The sequence below is a fragment of the Dermochelys coriacea genome, chromosome 7, assembly GCF_009764565.3.
Source record: "Dermochelys coriacea isolate rDerCor1 chromosome 7, rDerCor1.pri.v4, whole genome shotgun sequence".
Classification (NCBI taxonomy): Eukaryota; Metazoa; Chordata; order Testudines; family Dermochelyidae; genus Dermochelys; species Dermochelys coriacea.
In genome coordinates this window covers 93171611-93196464 of record NC_050074.1, presented here as the reverse complement: position 1 = coordinate 93196464, position 24854 = coordinate 93171611, and the positions used below count along the sequence as shown (strand labels likewise).

Below are 24854 nucleotides of genomic sequence, written 5' to 3'. Positions count from 1 at the left end.
GATTAGCAGCCTCTACTACCAGAGAACAGGCTTGAGGGTGTGAAAACAAAAATTCCATGCCTTTGGCTGGAACGAAGTATTTTCTGTCAGGCCTTTTGTTGGTGGGTGGTACTGATGCCGGTGTTTGCCATATTACCTCCATAGGTTCCATTATAGCCTCATCCATAGGGAGGGCAATCCTGGTCGATGATGCCGGTTGTAAGATTTTTAATAAAATATGTTGTTTCTCCTGCACCTCATGTAAGGCAATTTCTTGGCTGTCTGCTACTCGTTTGAAGAGTTCTTGGAACTGTTTCAGGTCATCTGGTGTCGTATGGGTAGACGGCATCACTGCTTCGTCTGGTACAGAAGATGAGCATGGGGCAGGTAATGAATCATCCAGGTCTGCCTGAGATAGTATCTCTTCCTCTTCTATCTCTGTCTCAGGGTGGTCAGAGTGTGTGTTTCTCTGTGTGGTAATGATGGGTGTACCCTAGAACCTCTTGTTGCTGGAGAAGGGGGACGAGAATAGGGGTTCTGGTATGTGGGTCAAAGACCCCTTTGTGGCCACCGTATGGGCTAAGGTGGTAGTGCTGTGCATACCAGGGCTGTGAATGCTCTGAGGGATGAGGCTCAGGCTTCACAGCATTCGATGTAGGTCTCCTCTATGATGGGGATGAACGTTGAGAGGAGAAGCGGTTGTCCTGCACGTCTCCTTCCTCGTCACTATGCATGGAGAGTGGTGCAGGAGATGAAGGATGGTACCACGCTATGTAGCTCGGGAAGTGTTCGGGCCGAGCAGTGGTGACTGCGGTGCTGAAGAAACCGTTATGTCAGCAGGATGCAGGAGTTGTGCTGGTCCCGCCTTGGGGTTGCAGTTGACCGTTGGAGCACCGACAGGGCTTGTCAGGCGGTAGCAAGTCTTGGGTCAGTGCCGGTGGCAGCAGCATTGATCGCGGTGCCGCTGCCTGTGCCGTGCTCTGCACTGGGGTACTCGGTGCTGTGGAGGAGACTTGACGTCTCAACTCCAGTGCCGCGCATTGGGGCTCGGCAGGGGTCCACTGAGGGATGGTACTGGAGGAGCCTGGTGCCTCGTAAGTGCTAACTCTGGATGAGTGGAGCACTGAGGGTAAAGACCTCGCTGGGAAAGCTCTCTTTTTCTGAGAGACCCTTGCTGGAGAGGTTGAGGCTCGCTTCCTTACAGTTTGGAAGTCAGAGCCTTATCAGAGCTCAGGGATCTCGGTTTATGAGACTCCCCGGAGGATGTCTCTTGCGCAGGTTGAGGGGGTTTCTCCAGCAGAAGCATTTTCAAGCGGAGATCCCTGTCATGTCTTGCCCTTGTTAATTTTGTGCAATGTATGCATTTCTGGGAGATATGAGTTTCTCCCAGACAGTAAATGCAGGATGTGTGGCCATCAGAGACCAGCATCGGTTCACGGCAGGAATCACACTTTTTAAATCCTGTTGAGCCCGGCATGATTGCAGTTAAGCCTCTCCCATCTCTCGAGAGACAAGGGTTAATTGTAATGGTAAACAGAAACTATTCCCAAACGGGGAGTTAAGGAGAGAAAAAGTATTTTTCGTTCTTCTCTTTTCCTTTTTTTTTTTTTTTTAAAGAAAAACCTCTAAGAGAAATTAACTAAACTATGTAACTATGTATAGACTAAGACTAACTAAACAATTTAACTAAGTATAGACTAAAAAGAAGTTCCTATGTAACTAGTAACTTTTTTTTTTTTTTTAAATATAGAAAGTATCAAAGAGAGCACTGCCGTGGAAATCTGTCTGCAGCTGAGGACGGTCAGGGGAGAGCACACTACAGGAGGTTCTAACGGTTGCACAAGATGACTCCTGTGGGTGCCCTTCCCCCGACCACGTAATGCTGCAAGAAATCTCCAATTTCCGGCGCAGTGATGCACCTACACCTAGAGTTGGAGCACCCACAGGGACACCACTTGAAGAGGAACACTGAAAATCCTTATCAAAGACATAAAACCCAGGAGTATAGCGGGCCTCTGCAAGCTCCCCTTTCCAAGAAAAAACACTGTAGTAAACCCAAACAAAAGAATGCTGGAAATATCCTTATTGAAATGGGTTTCTTTCACAATCACTCTAAAATCTTCATTCTGGAAATTCTAGGAAAAATGCCTTACAGAAAACTTTTGTTTATTTCTTAAATGTTGAAATGGCATATCTGCAAGTATTCTAAGTGAATGAAAAACATTTAATATGGTTTCCTAATATCATTGCTATGGTAAAATGCTTTATGTACCAACCTGAAATTTAATAACCTTGCTAAACTGATTTCTAACCTAAGAAGCCTTTTAAGTATAGAATATTTATATTGATGGGAGCTTAATTAATTATTTAGTATGTAAGCTATCCCCTCCCCCAAATCAGGAAGACAGGAAGAATCATCTCTCCAAAAATTATGATGAATCAATAAATTCTGTAATGACCATTTAAGCTAGAGACCTCTTTAAAAGTTATTTAATTTAAAAAAAAGATTGTAAAACTAAAAATGTTTATATTAAGAGTGTTTGGACTTTTTACAAACAGAATTTCATTTCCTGCTGAACCCTAATGAAACTGAAGAGATCTCTGAGGCCAGGTCTACACTACAGACTTAGTTTGGTATAACTACATCACTGAGGGGTGTGGATTGTTCACACCAGTAGTTATACCGACCAAACCCCCGGTATAGAAAGTGCTATGTCAGTGTGAGAGGTTCGCCCAACAACACAGCTAGCGCCTCTTGTGGAGGTGGATTAACTACACCAATGGGAGGAGCTCTCCCATAGGCATAGGAGTGTCTTCACTTAAACATTATTGTAGTTCAGCTGCACCGTTGCCACATTTTAAGTGTAGATTTGCCCTCAGGAAATGGACTGAATAATAATAATAATAATAACAAAAAGAAGATAAAACTAACTTTAAAAAATTATCTGAGGATAAGAGAACAAAGGCAATTAGAAGTATGCGGCAAATTCTTTAAACAGATTGCATGCTCAGGAGCTGAAGGTGTGACCAAAACCAGGCATGGAGCCCATGAAAGTATAACTACAGCCAACCTTGAATCTAAACAGGCCTGAAAGAGGTATATTTTCCTATAATTTCATTAAAATAGAAAGAAGAAGAATATAAAACTCTTAAGTGATCACCCTTCACTCACACTCTGCTACCCTTCTCAAGCACTCCTACACTCATCCTGTTGATCTCTAAAAGCAAGCTGCCACAGACATCTGAGAAGAAAAAGAAGGTAACAACTGTGACAATCAGGGTGCAGACACCCTCAGGGAGAACAGGGTATGTCTGAATCCCAGAGAATAAGCAACTGAATCAACTGGTTGTATACAATGTTATTGTGTATAAATATATGCCAAATAACGTCTTTTATGAAAGCTTGTAATGTTCTGACCTTGATAGTCATTAGGTGATATGTATACAGGTTATGGTTATGAGAGAGAGAGAGTGTGTGTGTGTGTGTGCGCGTAGAAAATTGTAATAACTGTGGTGGAACTACAGCATCACCTCAGAACAGAGGGTGAAGTAATCAAGCAGAGAAGGGCACCTTCCAGGTTAGTTGTTTACATGAAACCAACTTCAAATACCCATCCATTGTCCAGCCAGGAAGATACAATGGTGGATCATTAAAGTTAATGGAAAGACATTTAAACTGAAAAGAAAACTAAGGAAGGAGGAAGTTTCCCCTGCTCTGTGTAACCATGAATTACCAGAACCCAACAGAAAGAAAAACAAATAAACAAAAAAAAAATGGCACACCTTGTTAAAAGAGAGGAGGGTTTGAAGTGAAGGCTATCCAAAAACTGAGGGCCAGCATCTAAGCTGGGTGCTATCTGGGAACAGAGGGTATATGCTGGGAAACTGTTCAGAGGCAATAGATAACTTGTATTAGAAAAGGGAATTTAACTAATATAGAAGTGTAAAGACCGAGACTCCATCTTTATATATATTTTCTGTGTAACGTGTGTTTGTTTTTCCTCCCTATTTCATCTTTGAATTTATGATTTTTCTATCAAACAAAAACTTTGGTTTATTTTTACTACAAGCAAGAGTTTGTTGTGCAAAAGTGAACTCATGACTGGGGGCAGGTTTCACTCCTTCAGGGGTGACAAATCAGAGGAGAAAAGTCCAAGAGTCTGGTAGTTAAGAACTTGGGCAGACAGATTTGGGAGAGACTCGAGACTAGAAGGGCTAGTGGGATCAGCCCTGCAACGAGTAATTAGGCAGGTGGAAGCCAAAGTTGAGAGCTTTATGCTTGTAGGCTGGCTATTGGTGTCAAAACTCTGAGCTCTTATAGCATAGCAGTAAAGCACCCAAAATTACAAGACAGGTAGTGACAGAATCACCTGGGTGATCCCCAAATGTCACAACAACCACACAGTAGGAGCAAAGGCAGGCAACCTTCCAGCCTAGATGACAACCAAAAAGACTTCATCGTGGTGAGATGGAAGTAGCCAGCCTACATAACCCCTTTATATTCTACACTTTGATTTACAAAGCAAAGAAGTCCTTAGATTAACAACTGAATTATTTGAGGAAGATCTAGAAGGATGAATGGTTAAAAATATATCAATCGTACAATCCTTATAACTATAAATTAATAGTAGCTGGTAATTTACAGTGTATTTCCTTGACTCGTTATATTCCTTTATCTTATAAAGGACACCCTTCTTTTAATGGATCATTATGATGAGTAAACAACACTATCAAGTTTTGTTTATCTTTAATAAAAATTAATAAATAAAAATATTTGTCTTAAGTTTATTTAATACGTACTTCTAATTATATCTGTTACTTTGTAGTGGACTAGTAAAATTTTGTCTAAATTGTACTATAGGCTAACTTTAAAATAATTGTATTACTAGGAAGAGAAATAATTAAAGTTTTCCCTGTAATGTTTGCCAAATGTAAATGTACAAAATACTAGTGAGGTAGGAAATATTATTTTTTCAAACTGCAAAGAGGATATTATAAACAGAAAATATATTAAAAATTATATAAAAAAAGAGTACTTGACAATGCCTCTTTGAAACAGATGATCCTCATACAGCATAATAAATCTCTCTTTGGATTGACAGTGTGTCTTTAAATGGTTTACAAAAAGTCAAACACGCTGTGGCATCCAAATCATGAAGCCAGTTTAGAGAATACAAAAACCCTGGATTTTCTGCACTACTTATCAGCTCAGTAAAGGACTCCCAAAGATTTTTAAGACTAATAGTGAAAGACATCCATTCTGGAATATATATAAAGCAATTGTTTAGCACTTGTGGAAAAATATTTCTGTTACTTGTCAAACCTAATTCTTGACAACCTTCCACTCAACAGCTGGCCAAATTTGATAACAGAAATTAATCTGTATGTAAAGACTCACGTAGTTCTATGTTTTACCACTGGTAGATTATAACTAGGATCAAAGTAGAAAATATCAAGTATAAAAGATATTAAGAATTCAAAGCAGAAAGTAGTATGAATCTCAAACATGGGAATATTATTGGGAAATGCAAGTAAAAATAAGGATGAAATTGTTAGATTTAAAATTTACAATTGCTGAATAGACAAACATCAGGGTATTGTGGCCCTGATCCTGTAAACACATATGCAAAGGTGTAATTTTATGCACCTGTGTGGTTCCAACCACTGAATTCAATGGACCTATACACAAACACAAGTATTTGCAGGGGACTGCAGCCTATGAAGGAGCCATTACATTACTTAACAGATACATTATTAAATTTATAGCTAGAACAGCAACAAAAAAAATCACCTTGTCCATTTTCTTGAGGTTTGTTTTTCTTCCAAAATTCGATCTCACGCTGAAGTTCCTCTAGTTAACATCAAACAAAAGCAAAGGGATGTTTCAGATCAGCAATACAGAAATATCACTAGAAATGCTGCTTCCAATAACACAAAAAAGGTAGCAAAACTAATCAAACTTACGTTCTCGAAGTCCAGGCACCAGCTTAAATATAATTTCCTCTAATGTGTTATCCAACCTTTCAAGGAAGAAAAAAAACATTTCTTTCAAAGAAAGAAGATGCCTATGCAGAATTTTAGACACCCCTTATAAGTAATTAAAAACAAATTTAAAAAGCCTCCTAAACAAACATTTCAGTAATTATATAACAATGCTCCTGGTAAGTAATACATCATTCACAACCCAATAGATTGCAAAATGAAAAAAAAAGAAAAACATGAGAAAAATATATTCACACTTATCTCCTCTCACCCATCTCTTGCACTGATTTGTTACAGAATCAGGCATACCTTCAGGTGTCAGTATTTAAAAAAATACAGAGAAAAAGGGAGAAGGGGGAAGAAAGAGGAGAAAAAAAATCTCACTATATAAAACATTCATAGTATTTTTCAATTTCTGTCACATGCAAATTATTGTGTACCATTGTGAAGTGGTTCACTTAATATTTGAAAAGGACAATTAGAAAAACAATAAAATGTAACCAACCCCCCTAACCATTTTAAGATGGTGGCCACTGTAGTCAACTTTAAATAATAAATTCATTGACCGTAATGTTTCTCTGGTAAATTTCTGGTTGACTGTGTTTTTTTTCTGGACTAAAGAATGTTGCTATAAACTATTATGATCATAAGCATTTTTAAGATGTCCATCACTACAGTATCAAGGTACCATCAAACAAAGCAAAGACACACCATCTCTTAAAAATAATTAAAAACAGGTAGCCATACAGAAAAATAACCACTGGGTTAATATAGAGTGCTAGCACACACAAACATTATGTTTCATAAGGTTATAGTTTGTGTCACAAACTAACAAAAGGAAGGCTACTTACAGATAAAGGTAGCAAATATATTTTTATCTCAGTGTGTGTAAACAGACTAGGGTAACTATCTACTACTGAAGTTGTTATCTTAAACTTTATGAAACAAGACAGAATATGCTTCTGCTATCACTTCTACCAGCCAGGATAGGAATTAAGTTTTCTATGATACTGCTTTTTTATATATTAACAAAACATACAGTTTTCTATAATAATATGACATCCAAATAATCTTTGGATTAAAAGAGAATGTATGTATTTTGGGTATCAACAATTCAGACTATTGATAAAATAATCTAACAGCTCCATATAAAATATAACTATATATTATAGAATAGTAAAACCATAAGATTAAATTCAGTGGTGATATAAAGGGAGGTACAGATTGGAGTAAGTGGTAGAATAGCATAACTTACATGAATATTGCATTAATTGGGTGTGGGAAATGAATGTAATTTACACACCAAAGGACAGAAGGACAAGATCGAAAACAAAAAGTAAAGTAAAAAATAAAGCAAAGATGATTCCACTCTACTTTATTGTCAAGCTGTTAGCAAAGAGGTGCAAGAAAGTGGTGGGGTGGGGTGGAATGGGCTTGCTTTTAAACCCTTCTGTGAGTTTCTTTTCCTGATCACTCCACTTTCTGCATCCTAAATTTGGACACTCATTAGGCTAAATCCTAGGTCCCTGTTCTGGCTGCTTTGCTGGGGACTCACCCCTGGACTCCTCCTGCTGAGAATCCCACAGGTGATACAAAGCTAGAGTAGAGTAGTTGGCTCAATGCAACTTATTTCACTTCTTCACACAGAAGGAGTGATGGAGGTGGGACATTCTAGGAGTGGGTCTGAGCACAGAGGGCTCTGCCAGATCCCCCAGGATGCTGATTGGTTGCTGCCAGCATAAGTTAGAGGCTGCTCTAATTTATGCTGGGAATCCTTTTGGCCATCAGCCATGCAGGATCAAGGAAGCAAAAACGTGGCTTTGAGCCATGTCCCATCTTTCCCCAAGCTGCAAGGAGAGTGAATTTGGCACAGTTGAGAATTGAGGCTACTGGGTGGCAAGTTGATGCTAGCTGTGCTACTTTTTCATTTACACTGGTTTTGTGATCCAGTTACACCTGACAGGAGTTGCACTCATTTAATCCAGGTCTAAATTTGGTCAATAGACAGCTGTCTTAATAGGTTTTTAAGCCTTCAGTTCATCTACAGTCTCTCATAAAAAACCCACCACATACTGTATTTATGGTTAGACACTATGTACATGGGCGTTTAAAAATGCAGGGTTTTGATATCAATTCTCTCTCAATTTTCTGATCACTAAAATATGATCCACTATTTCAATACAGCTGCCAACAACAGATATAATCTTTTCCAGAAAATAACATGCATCTATGTTTTTATTGCTAAAGCTAACAATGTTCTTTTACCTCTCTTAATCTCACCCACTCTCCTGTCCACTTAGTCTATCCTCTTCTTTCTACCTCTTCACCTCTCCTTTTGGTCTCCTCTCCCTCTCTGTTTCCTCTTCTCTCCTGTTTTCTCTTCCTTCCTCTCCTCACTGTTTCATCTCCTCTCACCAACAGTAAAGTACGTTGTTCAGAACCTGGACAACAAACAGGACTCTAAGGCAAACAAATAAGGTACAATATAATAATACTAGGGAAACAAAACAATTCTAGAGTCACTCAGAGGTCACATCACAAATGCAGTGCTTGCTGTTGGATTATGTGAGATGTCTGTTGCGCACGCTACTTGCCCTCACAATAATTAATGATGTAGAAGAGAAAATGCACTCATACACCCACCTCCTTTAATTTTCAGCATCAAAATTCAACGAAAAGAGCATGTTATTTTCTGGAAATTATGGTTAATCTCTGTGTTAAAAATACTGAAGTACTAATTAACATTTTACTAACACCAATATTAATATTTTCTAAACAAAAAGCCCTTAAATTTCCCATCCCTGACCCCTTATCATGCATATTAGATGTTATTAACTTGCAAAATGACAATGTAGCAAACAAAGCTGTTTGAAGCTGTGTGTGTGTGTGTGTGTATCATCTGAAACTCCTAACTGCAGTTTGTTTATTTAGACTCATGGACTTTAAGGTCATAGGGGACCATTGTGATCATCTAGTCTGACCTCCTGCACATTACAGGCCACAGAACCCCATCCACCTACTTCTGTACCAGAGCCATAATTTGTGGTTGAGTTAATGAAGTCCTCAAATCATGGATTTAAAAGTAGTGATAATCAGACTTAGGCTCGCAAGTGGCTCTGTAGAACGTCTCCTGAGGCTCTTTGTGGCAGATGATATTAAAATACTGTGTGATTTAATTATTAACCAATCAGGATGCTTTTACTATGTTATTAACCAACTGTAGTTGATAAGATAATAATACTTGGTCAGTCATTTTGCTCTGTGTGTGTGTGTGTGTGTGCGCGTGTAAAAATAAATTTAAATAAATAAATAAATAAAATAATTTTTTAAAAAATGAATTAACACTACTGTGACTCTTTTGGGTATTGTTGATCACTAATTTGACTCCTGAAGCATGGAGGGCTGAGTATTACTGACGTAAAGACTTCAAGTTACAGAAAATCCACTATTTACTCTAGTTTAAACCAGCAAGTGACCCGTGCCCCATGCTGCTGAGGAAGGCAAAGAAACCCCAGGGTCTCTGCCAATCTGACCTGGAGGAAAATTCCTTCCTGCCCCCATATATGATGATCAGTTAGACTCTAAGCACGATGGCAAGACCCACTAGCCAGACACCTGGGAAGGAATTTCTTTGTAGTAACTCTGAGTTCTCCCCATCTAGTGTCCCATGTCCAGCAGTTGGAGATATTTGCCACTAGCAGTCACAGATGGACGATATGCCAGTATAGGCAATCTCATCATACCATCTATAATGGTATTCACATACTACATGCTACTATAATAATCTTTGTACAAAATATGCATTGTAAAGTATCATTTGAAAACTAATAACTCACTGGTCAATAATATCATGATTATTTATATATAAATTTATAAACAGCTAAATTAGGTCTGAAATGTGTTTACCACACAAGTCTGAGTAAACCAGTTTCTCAAAGACAAAGAACAAGATGACACCTCTAACCAGATATCATAAAAGTAGATGGGCAATCATCTATTAAGTGGGCATTTTTTGGCAAGGAAGAGGGGCAAGCACAGCAACTTCTCACTTAAAGTCATCTCGGTTAACGCTGTTTCGTTCTTACGTTGCTGATCAATTAGGGAACATGCTTGTTTAAAGTTTCGCAATGCTCCCTTATAATGTTGTTTGGCAGCCACCTGCTTTGTCCACTGCTGCCAGGAAGAGCAGCCCACTGGAGCTAGCTGGCGGGGGCTTGGAATCCAGGTGGACCGGCAGCCCCCCTATCAGCTCCCCGCTCCCATAAGTTCCCTGTGCAGCTGCCCAGCAGGCTATCAATTGCCGGCAGTTTAGCTGTCCCTCTCCCCACTGCCATGTGCTGCTCCTGGGAGCCTCCTGCTTGCTGTGCCGGGGGGGAGGAGGTGTGTCAGGGTGGGTGTGTCAGTAGAAACCTTCACTAATTTCACGGTGGCCCCCCCCGTTCCTGCCCCCCACTTACCCCTTCTCCATATAGAGCAGGGTGGAGACACAACAGGGCTCTGGATGGAGAGAGCTTGCTGGCCACAGCTACTGTCTCAACTTGCTGATCTACTTAAAAAGGCAATATACTTAAAGTGGTGTCAGCATACTTAAAGGGGCAATGCACATCTCTCTCACACACAGGATATGTGTCTCTCTCTGCCATGCTGTCTCCCCTCCCTCCATTCGTGCTGCCTTGTAGAGCGTGAGGCTACAATAACAATGTGTTAACCCTTGAGGGCTCAGCCGAATGCTAATTTATCATTTAGCAATAAGGCATTCCCTGGGAAATATCCACCCTCTTCCACACTCTAACTTCACCACCTCAACCAAGCTTCACAATCATCATTGCTGTGTACAGTATTAAATTGTTTGTTTAAAACTTATACTGTGTGTATATATATAGTTTTTTCTCTGGTGAAAAAAATTTCCCTGGAACCTAACCCCCCATATTTACATTAATTCTTATGGAGAAATTGGATTAGCTAAACATCTTTTTGCTTAAAGTCGCATTTTTCAGGAACACACCTACAACGTTAAGCGAGGAGTTACTGCACGAACAGATCTGTATCTTAGTAAACAATAGTCTGAAACCTCTTTCACCACAAGACTCCAACAGTAGCAATGAACTTTAGGGACTGAACTATAAAGTGAGGGGCAAAAACACCCCAAGATATCTCTCCCTATCCATCTCTCTCTCTCTCACGTAAGAAGACAAAAGGAACAGCCTTTGGACTTTGGGAGTAGATCCTGGCATGAGAATCTGGTCCAGAAAAGGGCTGGACAGTGCAGAACACATGTTTTGGGGGGAAATTCAGGACTGTGAGAATGCTGGGGCCACCTGGAAGTAGACACCAAAATGTGACTGATGTGTGGCTGGCAGGCTGTTTGAGAATAGCCCAGGTGGGAGCTACAGGAGCAAAACATTGTGAGACATCCAAGGGTGCAGGGCAAGGTTGAGAAAGGCCCTCACAGATCTGGATGGAATGTTATACCATCCCCACCATAAACTTATCAAGCTCAGTCTTGAAAACAGTTAGGTTTTTTTCCCCCACTGCCCCCCTTGGAAGGCTATTCCCGGTCAGTCTTCTGATGCTTAGAAACCTTCACTAATTTCGAACCTAAGCTTGTTGATGGCCAGTTTATATCCATTTGTTCTTGTGCCAACATTGGCCATTAACTTAAAAACTCCTCCCCCTTCCTGCTGTTTATCCCTCTGATGTATTTATAAAGAGCAATCGTATCTCCTCCCAGCCTTCTTTTGGTTAGGCTAAACAAGCCAAGCTCTTTAAGTCTCCTCTCAGAAGGTAGGTTCTCCATTTTTCTGATCATCCTAGTAGCCATTCTCTGAACCTGTTCCAGTTTGAATTCATCTTTCGTAAACACGAGACACCAGAATTGCATGTAGTATTCCAAATCAGGTCTCACCAGTGCCTTGTACAATGGTAATAACACTTCCCTATCTTGACTGAAAATACCTCGTCTGAGGCATCCTATGATTGCATTAGCCTTTTTCATGGCCGCATTACATTGGTGGCTCATAGTCATCCTGTGATAGATCAAAACACCCAGGTCTCTCTCCTCCTTTGCCGCTTCCAAATGATATGTCCCCAGCTGATAGCAAAAATTATTTTTTGTTAGTCCCTAAGTGCATGACTTTTCACTTTACACTATTAAATTTCATTCAGTTTCTATTACTCCACTTCTATTACTACATCATCCACTTCTTCTTTCTGACATTCCAGTCTTCCTCTGTATTGCCGATAGTTTCCAACTTTGTGTCATCTGCAAATTTATTTGCACACTCCCACGTTCTGTGACAAAGTCATTAATGAAAATGTTAAATAAATTGGTCCCAAGACTGATCCCTGAGAAACCCCATTAGTAACCTCCCTCCAGTCTGACAGTTCAACTTTCACTATAATCCATTGTAGTCTCCCCTTTACGCAGTTCCTTACCCACCTTTCAATTCTTGTAGTAAGCCCCACTTCTCCATATTAATCATATGGAAATGTATGAAATCCAGGTAGATTAGAGCTACTGCATTTCCTTTATCTAAAAAAATCATTTATCTTCTCAAAGAAAAAGATCAGGTTGGTCTGGCACAATCTACCTTTGTAAACCATGTTGCATTTTATCCTAATTAATGTTTACCTCTATGCCTTCAACTACTTTCTCTTTCAAAATTTGTTCCAAGACCTTGTATATAATTGAAGTCAAACGAACAGGCTTATAGTATCCTAGATCATTTTTTCCCCTCTCTCTTAAAAATAGGTACTATATTAACGATTCTCTAGTCATAGGATACAATCCCCAAATTTACAAGATCATTAAAAATCCCTGCTACTGTGCTTGCAATTTTGTGTCTCTGGTCCTTTAATATTCTTGGCTGGAGATTATCTGGGCTCCTCAATTTGGTCCCATTAAGCTGTTTGAGTTTGACTTCTACCTTGGATGTGGTCATTTCTACTTCCATATCCTCGTTTCCATTAGCCACACTGCCACTACTTCTAATCTCATTACCCTTATTAAAAACTGAGACAAAGCATTGGTTTAGGTGTTGGGCCATGCCTAGACTATCATTAATCTGCACCCCATCTTCACTGTTTAGCCCACTTCTATCCTTGCTTTTTTTTTTTTTTTTTTTTTTTAAATTTATATGGTTAAAGAACCTTTTACTATTGGTTTTAATTCCCTTTACAAGGTCCAACTCTGCTTGGCTTGTGGCAGTTCTCACTTTCCCCCTACAGTTTCTGACCTCCAAGATCCATCCTATCTTCCATTCCTTGTAGGCTTTCTGCTTTCTCTTAATAATCTGCTTACAATGCTTGTTCATCCAGTTTGGTCTTCAACCCTTCCCTACAAATTTTTTCTCCTTGCTTCGGGTACAGGCTTCAGATAGTTCCTGCAACTTTGAGTTAAAGTAATTCCAAGCCTCCTCTAGATTCAGATCATTGAGTTTTCAGTCCAGTCCTCTTCCCCAACTACTTCCATTAAATTTTTTAAAGTTTGCCCTTTTGAAATCAAAGATCCTAGTTGCAGACCTATTTTCATTTATCTAGCTTTAATTTATCTTAAATTAGATTAGATCATAATCACCTGATCAAGGTTGTCTTCTACAACCAGTTCTTCTATGGGGTCCTTGCTACCAATACTAAATCTAAAGTGGCATCACCTTTTGTTGGTTCGGTGACTATTTGGTGAAGAAATCTATTGGATATCACATCCAGGAATATCTGAGCCTACCATTATTAGTAGCACTCATTCTCCAAACTACATCTGGGAAATTAAAGTTTCCCCTAATCATATAATTCCCAGTAGTATTTATTTCATTAAAAATATTAACGAGGTTTCCATCTATATCCAAATCGGATCCTGGGGGTCTGTAGCATACCCCAAGCTCTATCCCACCATAGCCTCTGTTACCTTTCTTCCACAAAATGATTTTGACTCAGATTCCGTTTTATCCATTCTTCAACTGTACAATAAAATAACTTTTTCAAATTTCACAGAAAAAGAAAGTAAGGTACACAACCTTATTCTCTGACTGAGACATGCATACCAAATTTCAGTCAAAACCTTATTTATAATATAAGCCTCCTATAGAGCGCATGCTTGTTCACTACCTTTTCCTATGGGGGTGAAAAGTTAAGGAAGAGGAGAGAGGTGATCTTATAGTTGGGGAATGGATAAAGGTGATTTCTACAAATAATTATCTTCCTTTAGTAAATATATGAGAATTCCAGATTCTCTCTTTACAGACAGCATGTCTAATTAAAAAAAGGTCAAATTAGATCGGTCACCAAAGCATTTTGGTATGAAACACCTATACTAGTTTTTGAACTTTAGTCCTGGACTATTGTGTCACATTGTGAAGAAAACCCTGCTATGCCATTTTTCATATTCTAGGCACTTTTACAAATCACTTACTAATTATTTTTCAACTTCCTGCCAGACCTGAAATGAGACTCTACCATCTAAAATGGGCTGTCCCAACAGGCCAGGGAAGCTAAGAGAGCAACACTCATAGAGCTGGAGGGAGAACAAGAATCCCAGGACACTGAAGCACTCCTGCTCTGATAGTTACCCCAGTGGCCCAGGTGCACTGAGGCCCTTTTATAGCCTCAGCTCAGAACGTTCAGTGCAGCTAACGGGCACTGTTTTGTATAAGGTTCCCGAAGCTTAGTGGTGCTGGGGTAAGGGCATATCACACAAGTGGTAATATACACAGGCTACCTAAAACCAACTCCATATCCTAAACTACTACTACAACACCATCCCCCTCCCCAACAAAACAGCTCCTAATTCCCCAGAAGGGCAAACAAACCCTGAAAAAACCTCCTCCATCCTTTTCATTTACAGAGTGGAACTCCCCATCTGTTGTCTTTTATTTTGTCTTCTAACTTTGGTGCCAAAGATGGAAAATAGCACTGAGTGCTGGTTTCATGGTCTACAATTAATGTTTTCTTTCAATAAGGAAACAAACCAAACGGAATCATTTTCACATTTGTTCTCTAAGAAGCATAAATATTACACAAATCAATACATGTCTGAAGTAATAAATCAAAAAATGGCAGAAAAAGTAATGTTAAGTTCTGACTACAAACTATAGGGAATAAAAAAAAATTTGAAAGTATTTGTCACTTTCAGGTGTGCCTTTCAGATTAGTCCCATCATCCTAAGGTTTTCAAAACTGCAAGGAAATGTCTTTCATTCTACACCAAACCAATTCCAAAATGAAACCTGAACAATTACGTTAGATAATTCCAAAGTCAATCTTTTCTGTAATTTAACATAATAGTTCCCGTAAAAGTTGAAGCAAGTATTTTCAGAGATTAACTATAGCCACCTTTCCCTGCATCAAAAAAACCCCAATTGTACAGAAGAGTATAAAACATCAAATGTAAATACCAGCTTTAGACTGGACCCTGACATTTTTATTTTTAAAGGACAGGATGAATTACATGAGCAAAGCAATTCTCCACTACTAATTGTGTGTCACAAGGCAAACTGAAAACTCATTCAGGTTCACTGGTGTCCCTAGAGTTGGATATCAAAAGTGTGTGATCCTACCTTCTTGGTGCACCCAAAGCCCCCAATGATTTTTTTGATGCATACATAATTTTTGTTCGACAGGGAATGCAGGACAGGGCCCAAAGTGATTTTAACAACGTAACATCCCTCAAAAACTGAATCTCCATTTTCAAGATTGACATAGAATTTCACAGTTAACTTTGCAATTGAGACAGGCCCTGAACACTAGTAACTGAAAGATATATTTTTAAAAAATTAACACTTCTGGCAATTACTCAGAAGTTAGTTTATAATGATATAGTACCTATATTTAAAAAATCTAACTGGTTCAAACATGTAATAACATAGTTCACTCATATATCCCTGAGAAGTTTCAAGCCTAATAAACTACAGTGCAATTCGTTTTTAATTTCATACAGTGTTTAATGCCATTGCACATAAAATATTAATCTGTTCTCAAGCAATGACAAGGATAGGCTCTCTGAAAACTCATTGTGTAAAATATATACAGCAAGCCATATAGTCAACATCACAAGACTCAGTTTGATATTTCTGCTCATTTGCTCTTCTGATTACTTTGAGTTTAACATATCTTTAAAACTGTTTTTATAAATTGTAACTAGCAAACTACTTGTTTTATGAAGATTATTGTCAAATAAACCTCTTTTAGAGTAACTGGGTTTAAGGAAACTTCCCACAGAATATTGCTGTTTCTGCACTTCTAGCTTGTGGTCTTAGTTTTTTCTCACCTTCATATTTCCTGTCTAGAACACAAAATTATTTACATATTTCAGAAATGTATTTTTCAGATTGACATTCTCAAATCAACATAGAAATATTTCTACTATATTTTCGTTTTCAACACACTCAATATTTCACTCAGGCACTATGGTGAGGGGAAGCAATATGAATACCTATAACATTTATAAATACCATATATAAAGAAAGAGAGATCCTTTCATGCCTAACCTCCCCAAAAGCTTAGAATGACATTTTATGAGATACTCATTAACCAAACCGGTCAGATGCAGCTGAATATCACCCTGTCTTTTTTATATACAATTTAAACATGTTCATTCTCCCATGAACTGCTCTACATACGAACACCTAACCATAAACCCACAGGCAGCTTGTAGCTGTCACAAGGGAATAAATAAATAAACAACTCTGATGTAATTAAGACCTGAATATTTGCTCTTATATTGATACCATATGGTATTTTCTTCACTTTTAATCATAAGCTCTCTTGGTAGAATATCTGTTACAAAGTAAGAAAAACTCAGACTACATTACTGGTGTAAAAGATTGGGGGTTATTTTTTTTACCCTTACAGAAAGCAAGAGATAGTTGTCGGGCACAAAGAGATGGTAGGTAGTCCATCATGCATCCTCAAAAAATACCATTAACATTAAACTACCTTTTTAAGCATATGAGTCAGACACCTATTACAGCTTTTCCCAGTCAGTTTCACCATGCAAACTGTACCTCAGAGAATAGTTAATTTCTTATATGTTAATTTGGTTTCTTCAGTTCCCTCTGAAAGCCCAGACAATGGGTAAATGTCCTCTTTTCAGCAGAGAGAAAAAATAGCAAACCAAACCCACCAAACTAGCTCCTGTGATATCACTCACTCTATACAGTAGTCTGCCTGGCTGCCCAATTTACTTTAGATAGAAGTTACCTGAACAATACAAACCCTACCAATGTAAAGGAACTACATGGAAAATTATTCAAAGAAACACTCAACGCTAACTCAAACAGCACCACAAAAATTGTGGGGTTATATACTGTGTGGTATAGAGGAATACGGAGCAACACAATTACTTATTCCTAATACACCTTTACTCTAGTCAGCAAGAAACTGCAGAGTAGGTGCCTATAAAAAACCCAGAAAGTAAAAGATTAGTGTGCACAACTGGGCACATTTGAAGACCTTGGAGGAGGTGAAAAGCTGTCAGGACACTGCATCTCCAAATCTGCTAACCCTTTGTTAAAAAGGGCTGACCCAAGGGGGAAGGCAACTTTCAGATTCTTCTTTAACAATTTAAAATTTGAGTGTCTCTTGTAGGTCAAAACTACCAAAGTGATTTTTGCCCATCAAGTTTGTAGTCTTAAGGCTTTCAAACTAGGGCATTCAAAACAAAGATGGAAGTCCTGATACTGTAACAGATGAAATTTCAGTGTTAATAAACGCACAGTAATGCACACTGGAAAATATAATCCCAACTATACATATATAATGATGGGATTTAAATTAGCTGTTTTCAGTATCTCTTTCTTGAGTGGTATCAGTGTGGATAGTTCTCTGAAAACATTCACGCAGTATGCAGCGGCAGTTAAAGCTAATAGAACGTTGGGAATCAGTAGGAAAGGGACAGATAACAAGATAGAAAATATCATATTGCCTCTATATAATCCCTGGTATGCTCAGATCTTGAATGCTGCATGCAGATCTGGTTGCCCCATCTCAGAAAAGATATACTGGAATTGGAAAAGGTACAGAAAAGGGAAAAAAATGATTAGGACTATGGAACAGCTTCCACATGAGAGATTAATAAGACTGGGACTTTTCAGTTTGGAAAAAAGACGACTAAGGGGGGATAAGACAGAGGTCTATAAAATCATGACTGGTATGGCGAAAGTAAATAAGAAGTGTTATTTACTCCTCATAACACAAGGACTAGGGGTCATCCAATGAAATTAACAGGCAGCAGGTGTAAAACGAACAAAAGGAAGTATTTCTTCACAATGCACAGTCAACCTGTGGAACTCTGCCAGAAGATGTTGTGAAGGCCAAGACTGTAACAGGGTTCGAAAAAGAACTAGATAAATTCATGGAGAACAGGTCCATTAATGGCTATTAGCCAGGATGGACAGGGATGCAAAATGATGCTCAGAAATTTCCCTAGCCTCTGTTTGCCAGAAGCTGTGAATAGGTGACGGAGGTGGATCACTTGATGAATACCTGTTCTGTTCATTCCCTCTGAAGCACCTGGCATTGGACACTGTCAGAAGACAGGATACTGGGCTAGATGGACTATTGAGCTGATCCAGTATAGTCGTTCTTATGTTATTATGCCATTGCAAAGAAAAATCTCAAAAGTCTCTATCTAGGAGAAAAAGTGCTCGTCAGTCTGCCTTGGAAATCAGTATTGTAGACAGCAGTGACAGGTTGCTGGGGCACTATCTGGTCCTTAGTAAACAAGAGATTAACCTCAGTTCAACTTCAACCTCCTCTTGGCACATGTACTCTGAGAAGAACCATAAAATAACTGCTTGAGGGATACAGAGGGAAGAATGCCTATGGAAAGACAGGGCTCCATACCTAAGGTCACAGAACTGAGTTGAACTCTCGTTATCTGTTAACTTTTTTTTGCCTGTGTCAACTCAGTTTTGGGGGACAGTTACAAAAAAAACAAGCATTTTCTGTGAATTTTCAACCAAATTAAAATATTTTCACTTTGTTCAAAAATTTTCACTGAAATGCTTCCATGAAATTAAAATTGTCTTAATTTGAATCATCATTTTGTTTCAGTTATCAAAGGGATTATTGTTGTTCCCATCCTCATCTCTCCCACTGGAAAAGGGGGGGGGGGAACATATTGACAATTTTTTTGATTCAAAACAAAACAATTTTCACTTTTATTCATTTCACTGTAACTTTTTAAGGAATCAAAAAATTCCATTTCCTTCAAAAAGCCATTTTGCATCCAAACATTTTTGGACAAAAAATTTTCAGAGGCTCGATTGATTTAATTTCTGAATATATATAAGGGCTGTTGATTAAACGCAGTTACCTCACGTGATTAACACAAAAAAATTAACTGCAATTAAAAAAATTAATCACGATTAATCGCACTGTTAAACAATAGTATACCAATTTAAATTTATTAAATATTTTTGGATGTGTTTCTACATTTTCAAATATATTGATTTCTATTATAACACAAAGTACAAAGTGTACAGTACTCACTTTATATAGCTTTTATTACAAATATTTGCACTGTAAAAATGATAAAAGAAATAGTATTTTTCAATTCACCTCATAGAAGTACTGTAGTGCAATCTCAATTGTGAAAGTGTAATTTACAAATGTAGATTTTGTTACATAACTGCACTCAAAAACAAAACAATGTAAAACTTTAGAACCTACTAGTACAGTCAGTCTACTTCTTGTTCAGCGAATCGCTAAGACAAACAAGTTTGTTTACATTTACAGGAGATACTGCTGCCTGCTTCTTATTTACAAAGTCACCTGAAAGTGAGAACAGGAGTTCCCATGGCACTTTTGTAGCTGTTTCAAGGTATGTGTGTGCCAGATATGCTAAATATTCATATGCCCCTTCATGCTTCAGTCACCATTCCGGAAGCGATATGCGTTAATTAAATTTATGACTGAACTCCTTGGGAGAGAACTGTATGTCTCTCATTCTGTTTTACTTGCATTCACCATGTATTTCATGTTACAGCAGTCTTGGATGATGACCCAGCACGTTTGATTTACGAACACTGTCACTGCAGATCTGACAAAACGCAAAGAAGATACCAGTGTGAGATTTCTAAAAATAGCTACAGCACTCCACCCAAGATTTAAGAATCCAAAGTGCCTTCCAAAATCTGAGAGGGACGAGGTGTGGAGCATGCTTTCAGAAGTCTCAAAAGAGCAACACTGTGTTGTGGAAACTACAGAACCTGAACCACCAAAAAAGAAAATCCATCCTTCTGCTGGTGGCATCTAACTCAGATGATGAAAATGAACACGCATCAGTCCGCTCTGCTTTGGATCATTATCGAGCAGAACCCATCATCAGCATGGACGCATGCCCTCTGGAATGGCGACTGAAGCACGAAGGGACATATGAATCTTCAGCGCATCTGGCACGTAAATATCTTGTGATACTGGTTACAACAGTGCCATGCGAACGCCTGTTCTCACTTCCAGGTGACACTGTAAACAAGAAGCTGGCAGCATTATCTCCTGAAAATATAACCAAACTTGTTTGTCTGAGAGATTGGCTGAAGTAGGACCGAGTGACTTGTAGGCTCTAAAGTTTTACATTAACTGCATTCAAAAATAAAACATTTTTTGTACATAATTCTACATTTGTAAGTTCAACTTTCATAATAAGGAGATTGCACTACAGTACTTGTATTAGGTGAATTGAAAAATACTATTTTTCTTGTTTTTTACAGTGCAAATATTTGTAATCAAAATAAATACAAAGTGAGCACCGTTCACTTTGTATTCTGTGTTGTAATAGAAATAGATATATTTGACAATGTAGAAAAACATCCAAAAATATTTAAATAAATGGTATTCTATTATTGTTTAAAAGTGTGATTAATCGTGATTAATCAATCACTTGACAGCCCTAATATCAATATCTATAATATATTTATATCTACATCTATCACCCCTGGAGGAAAAATCCTTGCAGACTCTACAGCACTGGTGTTTTCTCTCTGCTATATTAATTTACCAGATCTATACCACATTACTAATGGCAGGATTTTGTAAGCCAAACCGATTACAAGCTGCACAGAAACTGCAAAAATCTTGAACTCTCTCAGGTGCTCTCTCTCTGATTTCCAGCCCATTGAAACCTTTGGATACTCCCATTCAGTCAACTAGGAAAGTGGTACTTCTATGCACTTCTAGATGCTGGATTCTACTTTAGAGTGCGTCTATACTGCAGCTGGGAGTGAGCTTCCCAGCCCAGACAGACAGACTTGTGCTAGCTGGGCTTGAGCTAACACAATAAAAATAGCAATGTGGACACTGCAGTGCTGGCAGAGACTTGGGCTAGCCACCTAAGCTTAGAACCAAGGGGTTGGGTGGGCTTCAGTGCTACTGCTTGAGCCACAATGTCCACAATGCTATTGTTAGCATGCAAGCTCGAGCCCCACAAATCCAAGTCTATTTACCCATGCTGAGAGGCTTGCTTGAAGATGCAATGTACGCATACCTTTAGATGCTACAAGAACTGAAATTAGATATATTCTTTGAGCCACTTAAAAGTTTTCTAAGAGTATATGGAATAGTGGGGGGTTTTCCATTATAGTTCATCCTCTGTCAAAAATGTTGTGGATAAACATATTCCATTGGCTAGCAATAACTGAAGCTCTCTTCTTCGACTTCAAGGAGTTCTCTTGCAGATTAATAATGCAGCTGACCTGTTTAATTGGCATAAATATATTTTCTTTTTAAAAAATTTTGATATTGAAGATGTCCAACTCACCCCCATAGGAATTTCTTCCCTTCAGGATTATTAGTTTTCATAGCTTTCTCCATAACAATTGTATTCACAGAGGGATGCTAATCCGCTGCTGAGAAAAACTCTGAGACTGAGGTTTCTTTCTTCTTTGAGTCAAAGGCTGAAACTGTGAGCTGTCATGAGACTACGACAGAGGCCATGGCCACGAAGGCTGATATATTTCATATAAGGACAATATATGGGAGAATCTGCATTTCTCCCAATTATCATTTGGCCTACTAAGTAATCACCAGGGAGAAGAGTTGGTCACCCAAATCTACAGAGTCATCCAAGGCTGGAGCTGTAACCATCTCTGCAGAACATGAACAAAAAGTATTGGAACAGCCATCCTCAGGAGAACCACCATGCAATACACATTGTGTAGGCAGTTCTTACTCTCTTTCTGGCAAGGCCAAGGTTCCTTCCATGATGAACATATTTTAATGACTGAGCAAATGGGTACTAATTTTCACCTTAAAAGTTCCCTTCTGAACTCATAGAATTACCTAGACTAGACCTGGATATGTCATCAAGAGCAGTTCCCTGCACTGAGAGGGTCTAAGTATTATCCCTGGCCTAAGTATTATCTAGACCATCCCTGACAGCAGTTTGTCTAACCTGTCCTTAAAAACCTCTAATGACGGAAATTCCACAACCTCTCCAGGCAATTTGTTCCAGTGCTTAACTACCTTTACAATTAGGACATCTTTCCTAATGTCTAAACTAAATCTCCATTGTTACAATTTAAGCCCATTTCTTATTGTCCAACCCTCAGTGGATAAGGATATCACCCTCTGTATAACAACTTTTTATGTACTTGACCATAGTTACCATGAAACCCCCCCCACCTCAATCTTCTCTTCTCTAGAAGAAACAAATCCATTGTTTTCAATCTTTCCATGTTTTCTAGACTTCTGATCATTTTTGTTGCTCTTCTCTAGACTTTCTCTAATTTGTCCACATCTTTCTCAAAGTGTGGTGCCCTGAACTGGACACAGTACTCAAGTTGAGGCCTTATCAGTGCTGAGCAGAATGGAACAATTTCTTCTAGTGTCATTTCAAAGCACCCTTCACTAAACAATCTAATCCTGACAGAGAGGTAAGAGAGAGAGAAAAGAAAAGTATTCACATACAGAAAAAGATGGCTAGGCTAAGAAGAAAAAAACTATCATCATGGGCTGGAGACAAACAGACACAGCCAGAGCCCTCTATAGCAGGACTGTTGTCACCAGAATTTTGCTTTTCTCCAACTCCATCTGCTGGTAGGAGAACTTATACTTCATTTCATAGTAGCAGCCGTGTTAGTCTGTATTCGCAAAAAGAAAAGGAGTACTTGTGGCACCTTAGATAACAAATTTATTAGAGCATAAGCTTTCGTGAGCTACAGCTCACTTCATCAGATGCATTTGGTGGAAAAAAACAAATGAAAAACAAAAAAAAAGTTTTTTCCACCAAATGCATCCAATGAAGTGAGCTGTAGCTCACGAAAGCTTATGCTCTAATAAATTTGTTAGTCTGTAAGGTGCCACAAGTACTCCTTTTCTTTATACTTCATTATCTACCTGGGCTGACACAGAGGGACATTGGAAAAACTGTTCTGGAGTGTATGCAACTCCTGTTAATTTCTGAAGCTCCCAGTATATTGGTGACACTATCAGAGACAGAAAAGGAAGGAAAGACACAGGAAATGGGGGACAGAGCTAGGGCTGATGCAAAAAATAAAATGTGTTTTAAAAAAGTAATAGATATCCCACATTCTCTCCATGAGGATTATAGCGGTGAACTGTTTTGGCCTTTCAGCCTATGGGATTCCATATTTCATATACATATGTTTCTTTCTAAAGTAAGTACTTTGCACTGTGGGAAATTAGTTATGTACTTAAGGGTGAACATTTTCTAGAGGTAGCCTTGTTAGTCTAAATTGGATCAAGGAAAAGTTACTCAACAAGGCAGATAGGACAGAGAATTTAGGTATTGGAGGTTTATGCCTTTAACTGCATGAAATATATTTTCACATCATGACAATTCAAAACTCTGTTAAACAACTGTTTTTCTTGAAACTCTGAATTCTTCTGAGGAAATCTTATGTTGAAATCAAGGCGATAGGCAACTTATAAATATGACAGACAGAAATCAAGAAACATGCCATTGGGAATGTGACATAGTAATTCGCTAATTCTGTTGTTTCTATTTCATATAGCATCACACTGGGTTCCTTTAGGGATGGAAAACACCATGTCTACTGTTCTCTTGTCTGCTAAAGAGGGGATTTCTGTCTAGCTTCTGCCTAATGTCTTGAATAAATCGAAGTATATTATGGATATTTAATGCTAGACTTTAACGATGCTTGCATCCAGATGGGCGTAGGGGTACATAAATTTTAATGCCAATCAATTTACAGGCCTAGATCAAGCAATCACCTACATATGTAAACTTATTGTATGCAATTCTTGGTGAGGCAATTCTGGAAAAGGGACTTACTAGAGATCGGGTTTGAAATGGAACCCAGTAACTGTACAAGTGCATTCTGGAATGTTTGAATTATGAATGAACAATACATTGAAAAGCCATAGTAGAAACAACAGTAAATTTATATATAAACATTAGGCTACAGAGCAATGGGCAAAACGACAGACCATTAAAATATAGTAACGACAAATTTAAAAAAAATCATATTAAAAGAAGAGCCCTAGAAGGGGAACTGGCAGTTTTGGAAGAGCTTTCTAGGGAATTCATAGAGTTTGTGCCACTGCTCCTTTCCCAGTTGCAAAATAAGCGTATAATATTTAAAGTAGATGTCAGAGGTATTTTTAAAGTGCTTTCTCCTTTTAAATGAATTTATTCTAAATGGAGGTTAGTCAAACTACAATGGTCGCCTTTCTTTCTATGTATTTGAAGACGGGGAGTAATTTAAAGGAGGGGAAATTGAAACTTTTTAGTTGACCAGTTTGCTGTTGGTGGGTTATGCTGGGTATTCATTTAGTTTTATATTCAAGTAATATAAAGGGTGCCTAGAGCATACACATAGGAGTCAGCATTTGAATAAATTAAAAATAAAAAAGAAGAAGAAATTATGGCATTTCCTTAAAACAATGAAGTTATCAAAAAGACTGTTATATTTAATCAAA

The 24854-nt window shown here is 38.4% G+C and overlaps 1 protein-coding gene across 6 annotated transcripts in view; it reads right to left on the bottom strand.

The window, feature by feature from the left end:
• Positions 1-24854, bottom strand: part of PCGF5 (polycomb group ring finger 5) — a 105187-nt gene that overhangs the window by 21009 nt on the left and 59324 nt on the right. For all 6 annotated transcript variants that reach the window (XM_043519779.1, XM_043519781.1, XM_043519780.1 and 3 more), the window contains 2 exons: positions 5944-5999; positions 5771-5830 (listed from right to left, as the gene is read on the bottom strand). In XM_043519779.1, coding sequence (XP_043375714.1) covers positions 5771-5830; positions 5944-5999 — 116 coding nt within the window. The remainder of the gene's footprint in view (positions 1-5770; positions 5831-5943; positions 6000-24854) is intronic.